The following is a 17,593-nucleotide window of genomic DNA, read 5'->3' as shown; positions in this document are numbered from 1 at the left end:
GTGGAGGTTGCAGTGAGCTGAGATCATGCCACTGCACTCTAGTCTGGGCGACAGAGTGAGACTCTGTCTCAAAAAAAAAAATAAAATAAATACTGGAGTATAATGAATGTTCCTAAAGCCATCAATAGAAATTCAAAATGATTGTACTAAAGTTTGATTATTATCTTAAAATAGACGTTACTCGTTGTTTACTCTAAAGTTACCTGTTATTTATTTATTGTTTTCCCCCACACCAATCTGCATTCACTTTATTCTTCTGTTTATACATTCTCTTGCTCCCAGATTTGGAGGCAGAACGTAATATGAGCTCAACAGTCCTGCACAGAGCCATGTACCATATCCCATCAGTTTTCCTTTTCCCAACCCCTATTCCACCCCCACTCAGTAAAACCCCTTGTCCAGGTGTTGCTCTTGGGGGTAAGAAAGCAGAAAAGTAGGCTGGGCGCAGTGGCTCATGCCTGTAATCCCAGCACTTTGGGAGGCCGAGGTGGGCAGATCATCTGAGGTCAGGCGTTCAAGACCAGCCTGGCCAACATACAGTGAAACCCCGTCTCTACTAAAAAATAAAAAAATTAGCTGGGCATGGTGGTGCATGCCTGTAGTCCCAGCTATTTGGGAAGCTGAGGCAGGAGAATCACTTGAACCCGGGAGGCAGAGGTTGCAGTGAGCCAAGATCGTGCCACTCTGCTCCAGCCTGGACGACAGAATGAGACTTGTCTCTCAAAAAAAAAAGAAAGAAAGAAAGAAAGAAAGAATGGGTAGAGATTCCAGTGAGTGATGGGAGCCTCTTTCCAAGGCACAAGGGGCCACCTTCTCAACATGGCCACTGCTTTGTTCAGATTTGGGCAGTGTGCTGGCCAGGAGCTGGGGGCTGCAGTACCTCCAGCTGACTGAGGAGGCAAGCATTGTGAGGGTGCTGCTGCAGGTCCACAGTCATCATTGAGGCCAGGAGCTGCCACACTCCTGAAGAATGCATGGGGCTTTGTGGGATGCTGAGTTGGTTCTGCACAGCAAGGGCCACACTGTCACGTTTCTTGAACACCATTTCGTGAGGGCCTTCCCCAAACATTGTGGCATATATCACACAGCCCAGGGACCAGACATCAGTCTGTTCATCAATGACACAGTGACTGCTCAGGGAAGAGCTCTAGGGCTCAGTAGGAGATGGTGCACTGCTGGGTCGCCTAGTCCTGCAGGGTCAGGGCCTGGTGGGAGCCCTTCATGTGAGGCATGCTTGATTCATGGCATCCAAGTGTATTAAAACTGGCTGCCCCTCGTCTCCAAGCAAGATAGTGGTGGGCTTCAGGTCCCTGTGGGCCTAACCCTTGGCATGAATGGCCTCAAGCTGCTGTAGATACCCAGCAGGAGCTGAAGGATTTGATCCTAAGTCAGGAAGTTGCCATCGTCCTTCGGCCTTTCTCTCCATTCCACAGTATACCTCTCTTAAAGAACAGAAGCAGCAGCCAGGCCTCATGCTTAGCACCCTACTCCCTCAGACAGTAAGCTGTGAGGTAAAGGATGTTGGGGTGATTGAAGAGGTGATGCATGTTTGCTTCTTGGCTGGGCCTCCTCCCGGTCCTGCTGCTCGTGACACAGGATTCACTTCAGGGCGTAGAAGTGTCCATCCTGTAACCCCTCCACTAGGTCCACATAGCTGAACCCACTCTCCCCCAGCTTCTGGATGAAGAAATAGCTATTGTCAATGATGACATTTCCCTAAGAGCAGGCACACAGTGCATGGCCCATGATGTCTCAGTCATCCTCCTCAAGGACTGTCTGAGGCTGCCAAAGGGCTCATCCAGGATGAGTGGGCTCTTCCAGGCAATGCACTAAGCGCCCAGGGATCATGATTTTCATCTAGCGTAAACAGGTCCTGATGACGCCAGTTCCAACAAGGGTGGGGTCGGGTGCCTTAAAGCCTCAGGGCACATAGCAACGACCAGGCTGCTTCCTCCAACCCCAGCCCACCTTTGGGCAGCTCCTGCCCCCACACCTGTCAGGCCTCAAAGGCAGGGCACAGGGTAGTTTCAGAGGAGGTGCGAGGCTCAGGCCCATCCCTGGCCTCAGTGCGCAGTGCCTGGGTCGGCCAGCCCGCACTCCTCACTGACCTCGCTCGGCTATTTCTGTCAGGCTGTTTATATGTTATAGCCAGCCTACATGGAGGTCCAGTGGGGACTGAACGGTAAAGGATTTTTGTACCTTCAATTGTCAGAGAGTCATTATATCATACCACAATAGAGGCTCTTGTTCTCATAGATGAAGAGATGGCATGAGAAGTTCAATAACTTACTCAGACTGATCCACCAGAAAATAGTGGAGCAGTGTCTGGAGTCTAGGTTTTCCTCAAGTTCAGTGATTCCCAGCTACTCTATACTTGTTACCTCTAGGGTAGCATGAATCTTTTTTGATCATTTTCAATTTGGGAGATAAACATGTAATTTTAGGAAAGATTTTTAGGTTGGGATATTTATACAATAGTGCTGTGGAAATTTTTAACTTCTTTTAAACATGGTTATATTATTAAAAGTATCTGAAATTAAATAATTTTTTTTGGTTTTCCATCTCTAACACTATATATATATTGTATAACTCTGAAAGATATGGCCAGAATTGGGGGGGGGGGTTCTTTTTCCATTGTATAACTTTTCCTGGGACACTTTTGCATAACATTTTAGATTTGGCAGGGCGTGGTGACTCAACGCCTGTAATCCCAGCACTTTGGGAGGCCAAGGCAGGCAGATCATGAGGTCAGGAGTTTGAGACCAGCCTGGCCAACACAGTGAAAACCTGTCTCTACTAAAAATACAAAAATTAGCTGGGCGTGGTGGAGGGTGCCTGTAATCCCAGCCACTTGGGAGGCTGAGGCAGGAGAATCACTTGAACCCAGGAGGCAGAGGTTGCACTGAGCCGAGATCGTGCCACTGGACTCCAGCCTGGGCGACAGAACTAGACTCTGTCTCAGACAAACAAACAACAAACAAAAAACATTTTAGATTTTTAAAATTGTTGGGATTGGGCATGGTGGCTCATGCCTGTAATCCCAGCAGTTTGGGAGGCTGAGGCAGGCCGATCACTTGAGGTCAGGAGTTTGAGACCAGCCTGGCCAATATGGCAAAACCCTGTCTCTACTAAAAATACAAAAATTAGCTGGGTGTGGTGGCACATGCCTGTAATCCCAGCTACTTGAGAGGCGGGAGAATCGCTTGAGGCTGGGCGGAAGAGGTTGCAGTGAGCCAAGATCACACCCCAGCCTGGGCATCAGAGTGAGACTGTCTCAAAAAACAAAACAAAAACAAAAAAATAAAAATTGTTGGAACTTAATCATATCCTTTAATAATACTGTAGCTCATGGCCGGGTGCGGTGGCCCAGCCATGTAATCCCTGTACTTTGCCTGTAATCCCTGCACTTTGGGAGGCTGACGTGGGTGGATCACCTGAGGTTGGGAGTTAGTGACCAGCCTGACCAACATAAAGAAACCCTGTCTTTGTTAAAAATACAAAATTAGCGGGGCGTGATGGTGCATGCCTGTAATCCCACCTACTCGAGAGGCTGAGGCAGGAGAATCTCTTGAACCCTGGAGGCGGAGGTTGTGGTGAGCCAAGATTGAGCCAATGCACTCCAGCCTGGGCAACAAGAGCGAAACTCTGTCTCAAAAAAAACAAAAAAAACTGTAGCTTATAAGAGTAGTGCATATAGGGAGAGATTTCTTTAAGATGTGACTATTGTTTATATAATTGTTCTTTTTCAACAGATGAAATTCTTAACTGGAAGTTAACTTGATTAATTTTTTTTTCTTGCAAGTTTTGGCAATGCTTTCTTGTCCCTTGAGATGAAAATGCACAAGCTAAACATTTTACCCCCATAGTATTTTTGACACTATAAGAAATTATGGGCTGGGCATGGTGGCTCACATCTGTAATCTCAGTACTTTGGGAGGCTGAGGTGAGTGGATTTCCTGAGGTTGGGAGTTTGACATCAGCCTGACCAACACAGAGAAACCCTGTCTCTACTAAAAATACAAAATTAACTGGACATGGTGGTGCATGCCTGTGATCCCAGCTACTTGGGAGGCTGAGGCAGGAGAATCGCTTGAACCCAGGAGGCGGAGCGTGCAGTGAGCCGATATCCCGCCATTGCACTCTAGCCTGGGCAACAATAGCGAAACTCTGTCTTAAAAAAAAAAAAAAAAAAGAAAAAAAGAAATTGTGTGCCTGGCCTGAGAATATGTGAAAAGTGTGTTATTACAAAACTTATAATGCAAGTTATCATGTTCACCTAGAGTACTTATGTTTTAGTAAATCAGGTCTGTGTTTTGTGGGATGTTTTTCAGAGAGCACGTTTTCAATATCATAGGAGCATTTGATATTCCACGCTTTGTGTACAATTCAGAAAGAAAAAAGTTTCTTCCGTAAGTATGTCATTCACTGATTTTAAATTAATTTCAAATATACTTTTTTTTTCAGAAGGTATAGTCTCTTGCTTCACTTTTGGTTCACCTTTGTGTATTATGATAGTCAAAAATAGGCATTCTCTTTTTCTAGTCTGTTAATGACCAACCACCCTGCACCAAATTTATTTGGAACAGCAAGAGATAAAGCAGAGATGTTTCGTGAGCGATACACCATTTTGCACCAGGTAAGTTTGGTAGGGGGCAGAGGGGAGGATACTAGGTAAACTGAGAGAAAAGGAGACTGTTTCCGTTTAGGGAAATCTCAGGGATATTTAAAGAATGGAATTTTGTGGTCCAAAGTTGGTCATTCAATAAACTGTTATTAAGATTTCTGTGATTGAGACCATGTAGAAGATACAGAGATGAAAAAGCTATTTTCCCCTTAACAACAATGATGATGGTAAAAATAGTAGTTACCATTTAATACATGATATGCCAGTTAGCACTTAACATACATTATTTACCTCATTTAATCCTCATAATACTAATAATGTGTAAATGCTATTATTATCCTCATTTTACAGATGAGGAAACTGAGGCTTAAAGAAGTTTAGTAATTTGCCCATAGATCGCATATAGTAAGACAGGATTTTAATCCAGCCTGACTCTAAAGCCCAACCATTGCCTACTATACTACTTTCAAGTAGCTTACAGTCTATGAAGTTATAGACATTTGTGCAAATACATAAAGTAGAATTTTATATGTGCTATAAAAGAGATACAAACAATGTATTCAATAGAAGAATCAGGGAAGGCTTCAAGGAAATGATAGCATTTGGCATGGACCTAGATTGCCTTAATCTTGTGGAAATGGGGAAAAGGTGGTGGTGATTGTGAACAAAGGTACAGCAAAAAATGGACTCTGTGCAGGAAATGATGAGAAAATCAGGAGTAGCGTGGGATCAGTTTGGAAAGGCAAGTGGGAGCCAAATTGTAGGAGCACTTTGGATGCCACCCTTGGGAGTTGAGACTGTTCTTGTATGAGGTGCTTTGGAATACCAGAGAAACTCAGTCGCAGCCAGGTTTTTTGAGTGCTTCCTCCACCAGCAGATATGGGGATGACTTAGAGTGTGAGAGAAGTCTTCTAGGAGTCCGTGGTATTAGTCTTGGCATAAATGATAGCCTGGATGAAGGAAGTGGCAAGGGGTGTAAAATGAGGGCATCACACTCAAGCAGCAGAAACTATAATACGCGGTGACTGTCTGGATGTGAAGGAGAAGGGAGGGGGTGAAGAATCAGAGATGAGTAAGGCCTAGAGTCTGAGAGAGTAGAATATAGCATAATACGTTAAACAGGAAAAAGAGAATGTTTGTAGAAGGTGATAGCAGGTTCTGTTTTAAGCATTTGAGTTAAGATTGCCAGGAGAGTATCAAGTGAAGTGTACATCTGGAGCTAAGGAAAGAGAGTTGGTAGCAAGAGAGAGGTTTGGGAGCATCTGCATAGAGTAAAAAATGGAACTGCAAGGATGAGACCCTGGGAGAAAGAGAAGTGATAAAAAGACAAGAGGGAGGCTAGGCGCAGTGGCTCACGCCTGTAATCCCAGCACTTTGGGAGGCCGAGGCGGGTGGATCACCCGAGGTCGGGATTTCGAGACCAACCTGACTAACACGGAGAAACCCTGTCTCTACTAAAAATACAAAACTAGCCAGGCACGGTGGCGCATGCTTGTAATCCCAGCTACTCGGGAGGCTGAGGCAGGAGAATCGCTTGAACCTGGGAGGCGGAGGTTGTGGTGAGCCAAGATGGTGCCATTGCACTCCAGCCTGGGCAACAAGAGCGAAACTCTGTATCAAAAAAAAAAAAAAAAAAAAAAAAGAGGGGAAGAGGATAGAACTTCGGGGCCAGGCGAGGATGGTGTTATGTGGCAGAAGCACAAGAAGGCTTCAAGGAGGAGCAGGTGGTCAGCGGTAGGTTAAATAAAGGTTGAAAAGAATGATCTTGAGGAACCAGCATCCTCTGCTGCTTCCATTGCTGACACAGTATTGCCAGGTTAATCTGCCCGAAGTGTAGCTCTGACCACCTCATGGGTTTTGCACAGAAGTCTTTCAAGGAAATTCACTGCCTATTGAATTAAATGCAGATTATCCTTAATATGTAAGATCTTCTCTCACACATAATTGGCCTAATCTCTACTTTTCCTCTAGTCATACTCTGGGCTGGAGCCAAAACTGAAATATGGAATTATTGTTTCTGTTTCTTTCACTACTTCTGTGACTTTGTTTATCCTGTTGACTGCTCTTCCCTCTTATCTCCACTGTTGAAACCGTCCTATTTTGGAAGGCTTTTCTCAGAGTCCTCCTTTCTGGAGCCCTTCTTGATCTTCAGTTGGATGCAACTTTTCTTTTTTATTTATTTTGTTTTTGAGATGGAGTCTCGCTCTGTCGCCTAGGCTAGAGTGCAGTGGTGCAAACTTGGCTCACTGTAACCTCTGCCTCCTGGGTTCAAGTGATTCTTCTTCCTCAGACTCCCGAGTAGCTGGGATTATAGGCACATACCACCACACCCAGTTAACTTTTTTATTTTAGTAGAGACGGGGTTTCACCATGTTGGCCAGGCTGGTCTCGAACTCCTGACCTCGAGTGATCTGCCCACCTCAGCCTCCCAAAGTGCTGGGATTACAGGCATGAGCCACCATGCCCAGCTGAATCTCTTTCTGCTTGAACCCAGTAGTACGTCTTTTTTTTTTTTTTTTTGGTTGAGGCAGAGTCTTACTCTGTTGCCCAGGCTTGAGTGCAGTGGCGCAATCTCGGCTCACTGCAACTTCCGCCTCCTGGGTTTAAGCGATTCTCCTGCCTCAGCCTCCCGAGTAGCTGGGACTACAGGCATGTGCCAAAACGCCTGGCTGATTTTTTGTATTTTTAGTAGAGACGGGTTTCACTGTGTTAGCCAGGATGGTCTCCATCTCCTGACCTCGTGATCCACCCGCCTCGGCCTCCCAAAGTGTTAGGATCACAAGCGTGAGCCACTGTGCCCAGCTCAGTAGTATGCCTTTTATGTCACTGACTGGACTTGGCCCTGCCTTGTATTTGAGGTGCTTATCCCTGTGATCAGACTGTGGATTCCTTGTTTATCTCCTGTGCCACATTTGGCACTGTCCTTTATACAGAGAAGGTGCTCAGTAAACACCACATTTGTTTTTTCTTAAGTATGTTTTGAAGTCTACTCTGTTATGGTGGGTGTGCCACTTATCCCTTCTGAGCCTCATTTATTCATCTGTGAAATAAACACGTTGAAGTTCAGTCCATCCATATTTTCATTGCAATTATCTTCCAGAAAATGAATCTGATGTTATCATTATCCTACTTCAAAATCTTTGTTTCTCATTGTCTATAGGATAAACTTCTTGGCTGGGCATACAAAGTTTGTATTGTCAGGGCTTTTTGAGTTGGAGGTTACAGAAACTCAAATTGATTAAAACTGAAAAAGGAATATATTGGTTTAGCTTGTATTATGAAGTCTAGAAGTCCACCAGTTTCAAGCCTGGCTGGATTCAGGTGCTCACACAATATCAGGAGGCATCTGTCTCTTTCCATGTCCCAGCTCTTTTAAAAAATTGATTTTACTTTCGAATAGATTCTCCCTATAAAGTGACAAAGATCTCCACTAGTAGCCTTAGCAACTCTTGGAAAGAGATTTCCTCTTTTCTAATAGTTCTAGCAGAAGTCTTGAATCTGTCTCTTTTGAGCTTACCTTGAAGCACTTGCTCATCCTTGAACCAATCACTGGCCAAAGGTTGGAGTATTTTCATTTTCTAGGCCTTGAATTCCTATCTATAGAAGGGGGAAGGGGTATCAATCCTACCTAAACTATATGGACTGAGAGTTGGGGTGGGAAGTATCTCCACATGGATCTTATTAATCTCTGGCCTTGTCTCATGTTCTACCTTGTGCACCCCATAATTCAACTGTATTAAACTTTGCATAGCTTCCTAAATACTCTACTCTTATAATTTCTCTGCCTGAAATGTCTTTTTTTTTGAGACACAGTTTCGCTCTTGTTGCCCAGGCTGGAGTGCAGTGGCACAATCTCAGCTCACTGCAACTTCTGCCTCCTGGATTCAAGCAATTCTCCTGCCTCAGCCTCCTGAGTAGCTGGGATTACAGGCACCTGCCACCACACCCAGCTAATTTTTGTATTTTTGGTAGAGACGGGGTTTCACTATGTTGGCCAGGCTGGTCTTGAACTCCTGACCTCAGGTGATCCGCCCTCCTCGACCTCCCAAAGTGCTGGGATTACAGGCGTGAGCCACTACGCCTGGCCCTGAAATGTCTTATCTCAGCCTCCTTTTGTTTCTTACTACCCAAATCTTATTTATCATCTGGACTGTTGTTCAGTGGCCCCTTTGGCCTGGGGTACAGTCAGCCCTCACAGTACTTTGTTGTGTGGTGGCACTTCTCTTTCACTAGCCCCAGTGCTCTCAGGGTGACACTTGGTTGTTCTTCATATCCTCAGCCCACAATGTGCTGCTGCCATACACACAATAGATCTTTAAAATTTTTACGTTTTTTTTTTTTAATTTTAAAACTTACATTACTAGATATTTGTATGTTAAATTATGTGGGTTTTCAAATTTGTTGAGAATAAGTAATAGTGACATTAGTTTAAGGACAGTGTTTCATCAGGGCAGTATTTTAATGAATCTTATATTTAAATGTCTGTTTCAGGAATTCATGTGAATCTTTCTTTTTTATAGAGGACCCACAGGCATGAATTATTTACTCCTCCGGTGATAGGTTCTCACCCTGATGAAAGCGGAAGCAAATTCCAGGTTAGAACATTATCCCAGTTATGTAGGGGTTATAAGTGTATAAGTTTAATATTTGTTGCTTATTTCTATTCATTGAATTTTAAATGAAAATAAACTACTGGTAACTGTTTAGCTAACTGGACTGGCTGCATGCCCACTTTTGATACAGTCCATTCCTAGAGTCCTGTGTCCCACAAATCTCTAACAGAAGCTACTGCTTCCTTTGAGAAGGCCCTGATACGATGCTAGCCCCAGATACGCTCTGGCCTCCAAGATAGATTCCTAGCCCATTTGGATACTACACTGGCTTTCTGATAACTTGTCAACGTTTCTTTTCTGGCCCTCACTCATCCCTTCGTGACCATAACACTAACGAACTCAAATGCTGGTTCCTTGCCCAACTCATCCCTCAGTGACCACCACACACAGTTATTGAACTAGAATGTGTTATGTTGGTTGAAGTGAAAACTTAAGGTACAAAGGAAACAACATTTATAGAATGAATGAGAGAACACAAATGGGTCCCACAACCTGGGCAACATAGCAAGACCTCATCTTTACCAACAATAAAAAACATTAGCCAGGCGTGATGTTGTGCACCTGTGGTCCCAGCTACTTGAGAGGCTGAGGTGGGAGGATTACTTGAGCTTGGGAGGTTGAGGCTGCAGTGAGCTGAGATCATGCCACTGTACTCCAGCCTGGGTGACAGTGTAAGGACCCCTCTCAAACAAACAAACAAACAAGACTTTTATTAGAGTATAAATTAGGTTTTAGAAATTGACATTACTTATATTTCCCTACCAAAGATCATCTATATGTTTTCTATATTAGGTTTTCTCTGGCAACTGAGATGCCCACAGCCCAGGAGCCTTTTCCCTTTTCTCCTCTTTGACAAAGTAATTTTAAGGCTTAACTAAATAATTATTCTTTTGAAACTGTCTTAATTCTGTATCTGTGATGGCACATTCCCTACTTAAATTACATTTATCTGCCTGTGTGATGGCATCCTTTTACAGACTGCAAAAATGATGTGCTAAAAAATACTGTTATTTTTACTCCTCCTGTGTTGTTTTAGGTTCTTTTTTTTTTTCCTTTTGATAGAGACATGGGGTCTCGTGATGTTGCCCAGGCTGGTCTTGAACTCCTGGCCTCAAGTGATCCTCCTGCCCCAGCCTCCTGAGTAGCTGGGACAATAGGTGTGCACCACTACACTTAGCTAGGTTCTTTTCCCTTCCCTTTCCCCTTTCCCCTTCCCCCTTCTCCCTTCCCTTCCCTTTCTTTCCGACAGAGTCTTGCTCTGTCACCCAGGCTGTAGTGCAGTAGTGCGATCTTGGCTCACTGCAACCTCCGCTTCCCAGGTTCAAGCAATTCTGCCTCAGCCTCTTGAGTAGCTGGGACATATGTGCACACCACCATGCCCAACTAATTTTTTTGTATTTTTAGTAGAGATGGGGTTTTGCCGTGTTGGCCAGGCTGGTCTTGAACTCCTGACCTCGAGTGATCCGCTCGCCTCAGCCTCCCAAAGTGCTGGGATTACAGGCATGAGCCACCACGCCCAGCCCTAGGTTCATATTTTTTAAGAGTAACTCCAATATTAAATATTAATGTGATTATTATGGAATGATGGGATTATATAAGTTTTTCTTTCTTTCTTGTCTATATTTTAAATTTTTTTCTATAGTAAACATGAATTATTTGTAATAAGAAAACATAAAGATAAAACGTAAAGATAAAAGAAGCTCCACTTGGTAATTTCTATAAATATGAAAACTTATATATCCTTTTATCTAGCAATTGTGTTTCTAGAATGTGTAGAACTTTATTCAACAGTTATTATCTGTAGCTGGATGCAGTGGCTAGTGCCTGTAATCCTGGTGACTTGGGGCTGAGGTGGAAGGATCACTTGAGCCCAGTTTAAGGCTGCAGTGAGGTATGAGAGTGCCACCGCACTCCAGCCTGGGCAATGTGAAACCCCATCTCAAAAAAAAAAAAAAGTTTCTATCTGTGTAGTGGGCCAAGAAAGTTGCACAGAAGTATTAAACATTGTTTTTATTAGTAGAAAACTGGGAACAACTTAAATGTCCTTTAATAGGAGTTTGGTGAAATAAATGGTCATATGTATAATATAGATATCTCTGTTCTTTAAACAGAAGGAAATCTATATGTACAAAAATGGAAAGATGTCTCAGATAATATTAACTTCAATTAGTTAAGTTGCAGAATAGTACATATACTATGATTTCATCTTTGTAAATAAACTGTATAGGTGTGTGTTATAAATTATATATGTATGTATTTACATATATTTAGGATTACATATAGAAAAAGATGGAAAGGATTTTTATTTATTTATTTATTTATTTATTTAAGACAGAGTCTTACTCTGTCGCCCAGGCTGGAATGCAAGGTGATCTCGGCTTACTACAAGCTCCGCCTCCCGGGTTCACGCCATTCTCCTGCCTCAGCCTCCCGAGTAGCTGGGACTACAGGCACCTGCCACCATGCCTGGCTAATTTTTTGTATTTTTAGTAGAGACGGGATTTCACCGTGGTCTCGATCTCGTGATCTGCCTGCCTCGGCCTCCCAAAGTGCTGGGATTACAGGCGTGAGCCACTGCACCTGGCCGGAAAGGATTTTTTACAGTAGTGTCCCAATTTTTACTACCTTAAACTTTCTGATTAGAAAAAAAGATCAGATTGAGAATGTAAATAATAATGAGAGCCTTTTAAAATACTAAGTAAAATTGGAATATATATTTTTAAATAGCTTGCTAATTTTCAAAAGGTACTGTTCAAATAAAATAAAATTGATATTCTTCTCTGTATTTAAAAAAATAAATGTACTTATCATTATTCAGAATGATTTGGTGTGAGGATTCAGTTATTGGTAAGAGCCTGAGTTGATGTGGTGTTTCTTTAGGCATCATACACTTGATCTTACAGCTTTTTTGTAGGACAAAATTAAACATCCTAAGTTTAATTTTACAACTTTATTTCCATTTTATTTGATTTTCTACTGTAAAGTGGCTATAAATGCTGAAATGTGTACCCCAAATTTACTTATTTATAAAACGTTTTGTTTCTTGAAAGAATATATTTACAGTCTTTAACATTTGTTTTGTTTTATTTTAGCTTAAAACAATAGAAACCTTATTGGGTAGTACAACCAAAATCGGAGATGTGATTGTTCTTGGAATGATAACGCAGTTAAAAGAGGTAACTTAATAAGCATCAAACTTCTGTTTTTGGCCTTGGATTGATGAAATGTTGGTTACATAGAACATTTTTGTAGTGGGCACAGGAATGTATTCTTTATTGAAAACTCGCCTCACCAACAGAACAATATTGGAATAGTGGTAAGATGAGGAAATAGTATCATCATGTCAGAAGCCTTGGAACAAGGATAAATAATGGCTGTTGGCTGGGCACGGTGGCTCACGCCTGTAATCCCAGCCACTTTAGGAGGCCAAGGTGGGCAGATCACCTGAGGCTGGGAGTTCAAGACCAGCCTGACCAACATGGAGAAACCCCGTCTCTACTAAAAATACAAAATTAGCCGGGCATGGTGGCACATGCCTGTAATCCCAGCTACTCAGGAGGCTGAGGCAGAAGAATTGCTTGAACTCGGGAGGTGGAGGTTGCGGTGAGCTGAGATGGTGCCATTGCACAGTAGCCTGGGCAACAAGAGCAAAACTTTGTCTCAAAAATAAATAAATAAATAAAATAATAGTGGCTGTTCAGCAGAGAAACCCATTTCCTCTCTCCATAGGGCCTGTTTTATAATGACGTAAAAATTAGGTCATGTACATGTACATTTTTTGTTAAATAAACTTTTGTAATAGTAAAAAAAAAAAACCCAGAAAAAACAAAAACTTTTTCTCAGTCACCAAGTGTCTTTTTCATCTGTGTTTGGTTTTAAAATCCACTTTTCTCCCTACTGTATTCTGTTGTCAAACTCGTAGTTTAATTTTTTTGTCATGGTTTTCATTGTTACATAAATGTGGATTGATTTCTTTTCATTTTTTTTTAGGGAAAATTTTTTCTGGAAGATCCTACTGGAACAGTACAACTAGACCTTAGTAAAGCTATATCCTTCACTTGTCTGTATTTTTTAAAATCTGCATTACGTGAATTGGGGAAATTGATTATATATACTTCTAAAATTTACCTATTTGGGTTCTCAATGTAACTTCTCTATGTTGCTGGTGTAGGAATGTAGAGATCTAATCCTAAACAGAGACAGAACAACTTTAATTTTCTCTTATTTGGAGAATCTAGACAAATCACTGATGAAATTTATATCATGGTAAGAATGATCCACCCTGTCAATATTACCAAGAATTAAACATGAGGACATTTAAACCTAAATTTTTTTTAAGCTCTTTCTAAGCTGTGGTCTATTCACAGTTTCAAATGGGAAGTCTTTAAATTTATTATTTAGAAGGCTAAATAATAAATGTTAATTTATTATTTAGAAGGACTCAAAATGTATGTTGACTTTATTACTGCCTCAAGAATAGAATTATTTTCCTCAACTGTTGTGTACCAGTTCCATAGTGGTTTATACACAGAGGCATGCTTTGTCTTAGCAGAAGGTAAGTCAGTATACTTTGTTACTGTCCTTCTTCTCATTCTCCAGTAAAACTATTTCTGCTTTGGGTAAAATGTGTTAACATGATATAATTTGGGATATGATTAATTAGAAGAGCATATTTTTGGCAAAATAACTCTTAGACTGTTAATGGGCTAATAGAAATCTTTCTGGGGTGATGAAAATGTTCTGAAATTAGATAGTAGTAATGGCTACACAACTTGTGAATATACTAAAAATCACCGAATTACACACCCTTTTTTTTTGGAGACAGTCTCACTCTGTCACCTAGGCTGGAGTGCAGTGGCGCAATCTCGGCTCACTGCAACCTCCGCCTCCCGGGTTCCAGTGATTCTCATGCCTCAGCCTTCCGAGTAGCTGAGATTATAGGCGCGTGCCACCATGCCTGGCTAATTTTTTGTATTTTAGTAGAGATGGGGTTTCACCATGTTGCCCAGACTGGTTTCAAACTCCTAAGCTCAGGCAATCCACCTGCCTCGGCCTCCCAAAGTGTTGGGATTACAGGCATGAGCCACCATGCCCGGCCTGAATTATATACTTTTTTTTTTTTTCTTTTGAGACGGAGTCTCGCTCTCTCACCCAGGCTGGAGTGCAATGGCACGATCTCGGCTCACTGCAAGCTCTGCCTCCTGGGGTCACACCATTCTCCTGCCTCAGCCTCCCTAGTAGCTGGGACTACAGGCGCCTGCCACTACGCCTGGCTGATTTTTTTTTATTTTTGTATTTTTAGTAGAGATGGGGTTTCACTGTGTTAGCCAGGATGGTCTCGATCTCCTGGGCTTGTGATCCGCCCGCCTCAGCCTCCCAAAGTGCTGGGATTACAGGTGTGAGCCACCGCACCCCGCCCTGAATTATATACTTTTAGAGGGTGAATTGTATAGTATGTGAATGATACCTCAATAAAGTTGAAAAAAACAATTTTATATAGGGCCATAAAATGAAACATTTCCTAATCTGTATTTCAACACGTACTGCCAAACTGAAAAGTGAAAAGTTCTGAATCTATTTCTATTTAATGAACTTTATAAGTTGAGGCTCTCTGTGGATCTAAAGTTGTTCAATGTGGTTCACTGAGGTTGGCAACCTCTGTAATTAGTTCACAGGGCATGAGACTAGCCTGGCATTATTGCTTTGTTGTAACATAATTTTGTCCTTTTAAACACAGAGGATTAGACAAATGAAAGTGACGTTACTTTTTTTCAGGTTGGTTTGAAGATCAAGTGTTTCATGTCAATGCCTTTGGATTTCCACCCACTGAGCCCTCTAGTACTACTAGGTATTAAAATGTTTGGTTTATACTCTATGGGAATTTGGTAATACTGGCAGGAGTGAATGTAAGATAGTACATTATATGTCAGTTACTACAAGGTGTAAGGCTTTGTGTCAAAATGGAAAAAGCAATGGAAAATGAGAACTAGAAGACTGGGTTTTATACGTAATGTGAAAACTAGCAGATTGGCCAAAGATTAGTTGCAATACCATCTTTGTACTTTGGCTTTAACTGGGAAAGATTTCCAGTCTATCTGTTTTATTTATCTCTGGGGTTGATGAGAAGTTCAAGTGAGATAAGAGAGATAGGATAACACTTAGAAGCATATAATGCCACGTTAATATAAAATTCTTATTTTTATATTCTAATGAATGAAAGTTACGTGAGGTATCTTATAGCTCCTTAATATAAGTAAAAGCATCATAATATTAGACCTATTCCAAAATGGCCTTCTCTTAGAGGAGCTGAGCTCCCTGTCACTTGAATTATTTGGGCAGAGCCTGAATGATAGTATAAAAATTGTACTTGGTGGCCCATGGTTTGAAAGTAGTTTATAGACCTTTCTTTTCTTCTCCTCACTTTGAGGTGTGTAAAAACTTTTCGAGTTAGTTTCCAGTGTATAAAAACTAGAAGATTTCTCATAAAGGTCTAGGTTTCGGAGTTCTCTTAACAGGAGGATCTGGCAATACAGAGCCTGAATTCTCACACGGCAAAAACTAAACTGCAGTGGTTGCCCACTTTGGGCAGGGCATGTATGTGTGTCTTAGTGTCAGTGGACTGCTGCTTTGTTATTTAGTGTTATCTTCCTGGAGCCTGTAAGCATTTGAGTTTGCCACCTCTGGGGGAATTAAAGTAGTTGCCTTCTAACCATGAGATTCTGTATAATGGTGACGATTTCAAAAGGAAGCATAAAGATTAAGATTTCAGTTTTACTGGGAGGTGGAGGTTGCAGTGAGCTGAGATTGCGCCACTGTACTCCAGCCTGGTGACTGCACTCCAGCCTGGCGACAGAGCGAGACTCCGTCTCAACAACAACAACAACAACAACAACGATTTTAGTTTTAGTATGCCTGTATAAATTCAAGGTGTAAAGGCAACATTTTCTGGCTGGGAGTTTACTGGCAGGGCGGCCTTTGCAGCGCATCTACTCTTCCTGTTAAAGTAACTGAGGGAAAGGTGCTGATCTTCCTAAGGAGAACACAAGCCCTAATCAAGCCAAGCTCACCTCTATCTGAGTGCTTTTGGTGCAGTTTGTGGCTTTTTTCAATATGGTAAGTTTCCTTTGGAATGTTTGAGCAAAATTGCCATTGTCGTGGTGTTTTTGTTTTGTACGAGCTTCAAAATTACTACTTTGGAATGAGAGGTATAGTTGAATTGGCTGGCTATGAGTTTACCATTCGTTTCTCTTTAGCCAAGAGATCATTATTATAATGTTTCAAATAATTTTCCACTTAAATTATACCATTTTCTCTAAATCCAACTGCTTAGTATATGCTTAGTAAGCCAAAGGATTGGTATGAGGTGTAATAAAGTACATTAAAATAAAATGATCATTTTATTCTTGTTAGGATTATAAATTACTTTTCTCTTAAAATGCCTTCAAAATATAAAATTCAGGAGACTAAATCTGGTGGTAGTCAATCAATTCAACAACTAATATTTTACTGAGTATGTTTTATGTGTAAAATACTGTTTTACAAATAAGTGCAAATAGGTCTACAGCCTGGTCCTATCCTAAAGAGATTTACACTGACTCAATACCCTACCTACCATTGTGTAGTTAATGCAAATAATTTTTTTTTAAACGGAAGATGTGAGTAAGGCTTTTCTGAAGTTTAATTTCTCAATATTTAGCTTAATAGGTGTTTCTTTCTGTGATGCTCTGATTTATGTTTGGGTATATGCTTAACTGAAATCATCATACAATTATGTCTACTTACTGCATTCCTCTAGCAACTACAAAATTATTACTGTACCTTTGAAAATGCCAGTTGGTCCACTTGGTGGGGACAATAACAATATCAGTTACCATGTCTAAGGGCTCACACTGTACTAAGCACTGTGCCCTATGGGCTTTCTGTACATTATCACTTGTATTCCTTCTAGTAACCCTGTGCAGTAGATACCACTTTAGTTTTTTTTGCATTTGAAGAGTTAGGTTAAGAAGTGTCGATTTGGGAGGCTGAGGTGGTGGATCGCTTGAGCTGTGGAGTTCAGGACTAGCCTGGGCAACATGGTGAAACCCTGTCTCTATTAAAAATACAAAAATTAGCCAGGTGTGGTGGCATGTGCTTGTAGTCCCAGCTACTTGGGCGAGAGAATCGCCTGAACTTTGGAGGCGGAGGTTGCAGTGAGCTGAGATCCTGCCACTGTACTCCAGCCTGGGCAACACACTGAGACTTTGTCCCCCTACCCCCCAAAAAAGAAGGGTTGGGTAATTTGTCCATGGTCACAAACTTTTTTTTAAGATGGAGTTTTGCTCTTGTTGCCCAGGCTGGAGTGCAATGGCACCAT

At 41.7% G+C, this 17,593-nt stretch overlaps 1 protein-coding gene and 1 pseudogene across 3 annotated transcripts in view; one reads left to right on the top strand and one right to left on the bottom strand.

Annotated features, from left to right (window-relative positions):
• The window catches only part of POLE2 (DNA polymerase epsilon 2, accessory subunit), a 50,018-nt gene that overhangs the window by 15,670 nt on the left and 16,755 nt on the right, over positions 1-17,593 (top strand). Inside the window, exons 4-11 of one of the 3 annotated variants that reach the window (XM_054530636.2) lie at positions 4,332-4,409; positions 4,543-4,636; positions 9,145-9,219; positions 12,330-12,413; positions 13,228-13,284; positions 13,744-13,792; positions 15,013-15,085; positions 16,219-16,350. In XM_054530636.2, the coding sequence (XP_054386611.2) occupies positions 4,332-4,409; positions 4,543-4,636; positions 9,145-9,219; positions 12,330-12,413; positions 13,228-13,284; positions 13,744-13,792; positions 15,013-15,085; positions 16,219-16,350 (642 nt within the window). The remainder of the gene's footprint in view (positions 1-4,331; positions 4,410-4,542; positions 4,637-9,144; positions 9,220-12,329; positions 12,414-13,227; positions 13,285-13,743; positions 13,793-15,012; positions 15,086-16,218; positions 16,351-17,593) is intronic. The other 2 variants (XM_054530637.2, XM_024231956.3) reach the window with 2 other exon arrangements.
• Positions 445-1,746, bottom strand: LOC100431308 (serine/threonine-protein kinase 16-like; annotated as a pseudogene).

This window comes from Pongo abelii, chromosome 15, assembly GCF_028885655.2.
Source record: "Pongo abelii isolate AG06213 chromosome 15, NHGRI_mPonAbe1-v2.0_pri, whole genome shotgun sequence".
NCBI lineage: Eukaryota > Metazoa > Chordata > Mammalia > Primates > Hominidae > Pongo > Pongo abelii.
Note: the sequence above shows the minus strand (reverse complement) of the source record. Positions and strands in the feature narration are given on the sequence as shown.